The sequence below is a fragment of the Myotis nattereri genome, assembly GCF_964212035.1.
Source record: "Myotis nattereri genome assembly, chromosome: 2".
In the NCBI taxonomy this organism is placed as follows: domain Eukaryota; kingdom Metazoa; phylum Chordata; class Mammalia; order Chiroptera; family Vespertilionidae; genus Myotis; species Myotis nattereri.
The window spans coordinates 162833159-162839274 of record NC_138076.1 but is presented as its reverse complement, the minus strand read 5'-3'; the positions used below and the strand labels follow the sequence as shown (position 1 = coordinate 162839274).

At 51.6% G+C, this 6116-nt stretch overlaps 1 protein-coding gene across 1 annotated transcript; it reads left to right on the top strand.

Moving 5' to 3' along the window:
* Positions 1-250: 250 nt before the first annotated feature.
* HOXC4 (homeobox C4) lies at positions 251-2292 on the top strand (the record flags this gene model as incomplete). The annotated part of the gene is made up of 3 exons (XM_081083855.1): positions 251-358; positions 998-1442; positions 1937-2292. Exons 2-3 carry the CDS (start codon positions 1004-1006, stop codon positions 2290-2292), a joined length of 795 nt encoding a protein of 264 aa, XP_080939981.1. The 5' UTR covers positions 251-358; positions 998-1003.
* Positions 2293-6116: the final 3824 nt, after the last annotated feature.

Below are 6116 nucleotides of genomic sequence, written 5' to 3'. Positions count from 1 at the left end.
GACGCAGCTCAGGCGGCGCTGACTCCTGGCAGAGCTCTCTCCTCCTTGCCCCAGCTCCTCAGGAAGCAGCTTGCAGGCAGTGGTCAGAAAGCAGCAGGCCAGACCGAATGGAGGGTGGGAATAGCAAGCGGCAGTAGAAGAGGTCCTAGGTTCCTGGGCTGGGACAGGGAGGCTCAGTGGGTGCTTGGGAGGGCAAGGCTTCTGAACTCTGCTTTTGCCAACCACTTCCTGTCTCTCTTCAGCGGGGCTCAACCCCCAGACCTCCAGAAATGACGTCAGAATCATTTGCATCCCACTGCCTCTACCTGCCCGGTCCAGCTGGGACCCTGCCTCGCCGGCCCCTTGGCCAGAGGGTTGGGTGAGTGTGTCGACACGGGGAGGGGGCTGGACTTTGGTATGCTTGGATGGGGGGCACCCCAGGCTCTTCAGCCTCCTGGGCTCAGCCTGGGCTCCTCCCCATCCAACCTCCACTCCAGTCCTCATTCAACTTCCTCTTCCTGCGAAAGAGGGGCGCTGCCCGGTGACCTCCACAGACAGACAGGATGGCCATGCATGGAAACCTCCGGAGGAGCTCAGGAGCTGAGGCCCCCGGGGCCCATCGGCAGCCCGAGGGGAGACTTCAGGAGCCGGCTGAGTCACAGCCTCCCGACAGCCCCCCAGCGCCCAGGCTGGGGAGGAAGGCTGGGGGCGTCCTCTCCTTTCACAGGGGAGGGCTGTCAGTCTGTGGGGTGTGCCCTGAGACACCCCAGCCCCTGCCAGCTAACCCCACATCGGCACCACCACCACCCCAGCAGCAGCACCACCACCACCACACACACAAAAAAATTGGATACATTTTGAATAAAGCGATTCGGTTCCTTATCCGGGGACTGGGTTGCTCCGTGTGATTGGCCGGCGGAGTCACATGGTGAAAGTAACTTTACAGGGTCGCTAGCTAGTAGGAGGGCTTTATGGAGCAGAAAAACGACAAAGCGAGAAAAATTATTTTCCACTCCAGAAATTAATGATCATGAGCTCGTATTTGATGGACTCTAACTACATCGATCCGAAATTTCCTCCATGCGAAGAATATTCGCAAAATAGCTACATCCCTGAACACAGTCCGGAATATTACGGCCGGACCAGGGAATCGGGATTCCAGCATCACCACCAGGAGCTGTACCCACCACCGCCTCCGCGCCCTAGCTACCCCGAGCGCCAGTATAGCTGCACCAGCCTCCAGGGGCCGGGCAATTCGAGAGGCCACGGGCCGGCCCAGGCGGGCCACCACCACCCCGAGAAATCACAGCCGCTCTGCGAGCCGGCGCCTCTCTCAGGCGCCTCCGCCTCCCCGTCCCCAGCCCCGCCAGCCTGCAGCCAGCCAGCCCCTGACCATCCCTCCAGCAACGCCAGCAAGCAACCCATAGTCTACCCATGGATGAAAAAAATCCACGTTAGCACGGGTAGGCAACTTTGCTTTTTGCTCTCCCCCTCCCTCCCCTCTTCCCCAGCGCTCCCCACCCTCCCCGGCCCCCTCTGGCCCCGTCCTCCTTTCTCTCCTTCCCCCTCTCTCTCCAGGAGCGACTCTGGGTTAGCACAATTGAACTGGATTTACGAGCGAGAATGGGTAATTACATCCCCCATAAATTTTATGGCTTAGCTACTCTGGGCAGTCCGAGCCATGTGCTACGATCTGTTATGTATGTGTGAAAACTATGCTCGCTTTCTAAGGGCGCATAAATAATTCAGTGTCGTTACAATGAGGATTCCCCTCTTATTACACTACAAAGTCTCCAGCTTCCTTCAACTTCTTTATAACCCATTTAGCTTGATGACTTTATTTCCACCACCCCCTCCTCCTGTTCCACAGAGCTGAGGTCGGGGTGAGGGTGGGGGCAGGGAGCTGCTGCCTCTGAACCCCACTATTTGCTTTTCCCCTCCCCAACCCCCCCCCCAGTGAACCCCAATTATAACGGAGGGGAACCCAAGCGCTCGAGGACAGCCTACACCCGGCAGCAAGTCCTGGAATTAGAGAAAGAGTTTCATTACAATCGCTACCTGACCCGAAGGAGAAGGATCGAGATCGCCCACTCGCTGTGCCTCTCTGAGAGGCAGATCAAAATCTGGTTCCAAAACCGTCGCATGAAATGGAAGAAGGACCACCGACTCCCCAACACCAAAGTCAGGTCAGCGCCCCCGGCCGGCGCTGCGCCCAGCACCCTCTCGGCAGCCACCCCGGGCACTTCTGAAGACCACTCCCAGAGCGCCACGCCGCAGGAGCAGCCGCGGGCAGAGGACATTACCAGGTTATAAAACATAACTCACACCCTGCCCCCACCCCATGCCCCCACCCTCCCCTCACATACAAACTGACTCTTATTTATAGAATTTAATATATATATATTTTGGTTCTTTTCTCTCTTCTTCCCACCTTATCCCTTGTCAGTTCCAAACAGACAGAACAGATAAACAAACAAGCCCCCTGCCCTTCTCTCCCTTCTACTATTAAGGACCCTTAAAGCATGTGATGTTGTCTTAGCATGGTACCTGCTGGGTTTTGTTTTGTTTTTTTAAAGGCCATTTTGGGGGGTTATTTATTTTTTAAGAAAAAAAAACTGCAAAAATTATATATTGCAAGGTGTGCTGGTCTGGTTTGGGTGAATTTCAGGGGAAATGAGGAAAAGAAAAAAGGAAAGAGATTTTTAAAGCTAATTCTCATCCTTCTCCTCCTCCTCCTTCTCCCCCCTCTTTCCTTAGGCCTTTTGCATTGAAAATGCACCAGGGGAGGTTAGCGAGAGGGAAGTCATTTTAAGGAGAACAAAGCTATGAAGTTCTTTTGTATTATTGTTGTGGGGGGAGGCTGGGAGGAGATGGGGGAAGACAGCAAACAAAGCTACATGCATCTGGAGAGCCTCTCAGAGCTGTTCAGTTTGAGGAGCCAAAAGAAAATAAAAATGAACTTTCAGTTCAGAGAGGCAAGTCTATAGGTAGAATCTCCCCACCTCGCCCCCCATCGTGGTTATTGTGTTTTTGGACTGAATTTACTTGATTATTGTAAAACTTGCAATAAAGAATTTTAGTGTCGATGTGAAATGCCCCGTGATCAATAATAAACCAGTGGATGTGAATTAGTTTTACGTCAATGTCTGATGGTTTCTTTTTATCCCCCTCCTCTTTCTGGTCTGGTAACATCCCACCTTCTCTGTAGTTACCTAAGTTTACTCTAAGCAAACACACAAACCTTAACTCTCAACTCTAGTTTTACAATAGCCTTAAAAGAACCAATAAGGGGGTTGGGATAGGGGATCCTCAGAGGAGGGCATGTGGAAGATGAGGCCTCATTTCTCCTGTCCCTTCCCTCTGACTTTGCAGAGTTCAGACTTTCATGGGGGTACTTACAGTGGGGCTGGGGGGTGGGGGGGATGGGGTCTCACTTTTCTGTAGTTAGGCACAGTGCCTTCTTTTTTCTGTTTCCCTCTCCTACCTTCTCCCTTCTCCGTGCTGAACAGGCCTGCCTAATTTCAGACAAGAAGGCAAGTTTAGGGAGAAGGGGAGAGTTTTGATCTTCTAGGGCTTTTTTTGGGGGGGGGGATTAAGAAAGATGCCCTTTCAACATGTACGTTCTCCTTAAAAGAAGAAAGATTTTGAGCTGGTGACTCTGAAGCAGCAAAGTGGCCTGTCCGGATGGCTTCTCTGTTTGTTTAGACTTGGAAAGAAGGGTGAAGTGGAGGCCAGAAGCCTGGGAGGCCCCTTGCATGGGCAGGCCTCAGAGCCTGATGCCTGGAGATAATGAGGAACTTTTATTTTCCCCCCTAACTTTTTATCATGGACCTGCCAGGTGCTGAGAAAAGATACAGGGAGAGGCAGGGACCACCCTGTTTCAGCAACCTCCTAGGTCCCGGAAAGGCTAAGGGAAGGCTCTCTGGCTGAAAAATTTTTGTTTTAAACTTATTTCCTTGGGGCTAAAAAACAAAAAGAAGCAAAATAAGAAAGCTGGTCTGGATTACCTGAATAGTTAATTTAAGCCAAAGGTTCCCAAATCATTCTGGTTCTGAAGACCAAGCTCTAAGCATGACCTGCTCAAATTTTTGCTTGTTTGTTGGGATGTGGGGGAGGCAGCTGGCGAGTTTCTCAGGCAATTTGTCCAAATTTTAGGATGGAGCACTATCAGAAGTAGAAGAGAGAAGGAGGAGAGATCTGGGTACGCAGAGGAGCCCGGGTACTCCTTCCCTTTCTCCCCAGATTCTGGAGTGAAAGGCAACAAGGGGACCAAGTTGTAAGAATCTGTTTGGTGTGCTCTGGATTTGTTTCCTCTTGTACCACTTGCTGGCTGGCTGGTTCTTGGAGGGGTGTGTGTGTGTGTGTGTGTGTGTGTGTTGAGGGGAATCGCTTGGTCCTGTAGGTCTACTTTCTCCTCCCTCAATGGTGCCCTGGAGACAGCAAAACATGCTGCCTACAGTGCAAGGAAGCAGGGCCAACAATTATCTAGAGTTATTTTATGTAATCAAGTGAATTAGGGGCCAAATCTGACTGGAGCTGCTGTCATCTTGAGAGAGTTGACTTTGGGGCAGGAAGAGAGGGTCTCGCTGTGCTTGGGAAAAGGAAAGGAAGGTCCGAGGGGTGGACCTGTGTGTCTTTCCAATCCTGTGAGGAAGCTAAGATGGGAAGAGAGGGGTGGAAAAAGAAAATTAAGATCCATAGTCCTTTCCTAACTTTGCTCGTTTGGTTTTAGGGGAATTTATTCCCTCTCCTCCTGAAAATGGAAAAGATGAAAGCAAAGAGGGGGGAAACCACTGTCTTTTATTTCTTCAGCTTCTCCCTGAACTTGTTGAAGGAAAAGCAGATTAAAAGAATTGGGACAGTCTTTTATTTCCCCTCTTTAGGGGCTCCAGTTTCTCCTTCTGCTCCTCACACATAGATGCATAATCATTCTTTCTGTATCTCTATCCCTCTTGGTCTGAAACATCAGAAATCCATAATTCTTGACCAATAAAATAAAACTAAACCCCTTTACATTTGAGTTTTTAGATTTCGGCCTCTGATCTTCCCTCCAGTGGGCTCCATTCTCTCCTCTTTCCCTAAAGCTCCCCTTTGCCTTAGACCTGACCACCCAGATATAAGGATCAGGCTGCTGGGGAGGGTTGGGGAGAGAAGTGTGAGGGGCCAACCTGGGCCAGGGCCCTTAGCTTTGGCAGGCTTGGTCCCCTGCAGCTGTTGTCCCCCCCCCCCCCATGCTGCTACAGCCTCACTGGGAAGCCCAGGGCTGAGGGCTGGGGCTTTTTATTGAAGTTGGGTTGAGCAGTGGGGAAAGGCTGAGGGGGACGGAGGGCGGGGGACGCAGCCCAGGTTCACGGGGAGGGCACAGCATTTTCTCTCACATCGCCTTTATATTCACCAGCGCCTCTGACCTTTCCCCCACCCCCATCTCCGACCCTCCCAAGCCAGCTCTGGCTCAGCCCCTGGTCTCCAGATAGGATGCCACTGCCTTTGTGGGGGTGGCGGTTTCTTGCCCAGAGTCATGGGAGAGGCCAGGCGCATGAATGCCTGCTAGCACCTTGTACCTCTCTCTCCACTGGCCAAGTAAAAAGAAGACAGGGTGAAACGACGACACCAATTTTCCAAGGTCCTTCTCTCCAAGCACCAAGAGATCCCCACAGGTCAAAAAGCCCCTTGACATGTAAGTAGTTAGCACTCGATCCCTCTGGGGGCGAGACGCATAGCAGTTTCAATTCTCTCTCTGTTTGCCATTCAATTTTTATCTCAACTCTGGTCTTGGGGAGGGAAGGCGGGAAATCTAATCCTGAACGGACGGCTTCTCCTTGGGGAAAGTGGAGTTTCTGCGCTGAGTGGTGTACCTGAGAGAAAAAACTTGGCCTGAAAAGGGGAGAGAGCTGAGAAAGTGAGCCTGGGGGAAAGGCCAAGCAGGGCAACTATATTTCTTTGAAGCCTTCTCAGTGCTGCTTGTATGGAACTTGCCTACAAAGTTTTTTTCTGCAATCTGTGCATCAGCTTTTTTCATGCATGGATTTGGTGGATCCAGAGTGCCTGTGTGTATTTTGGGGGAGTAGTAAGGAAGGTAAGACAATTAAAGGGCTCTCCAGAGCTTGGGGCCAGGGTAGCCCCTGCTAGGCACAGTT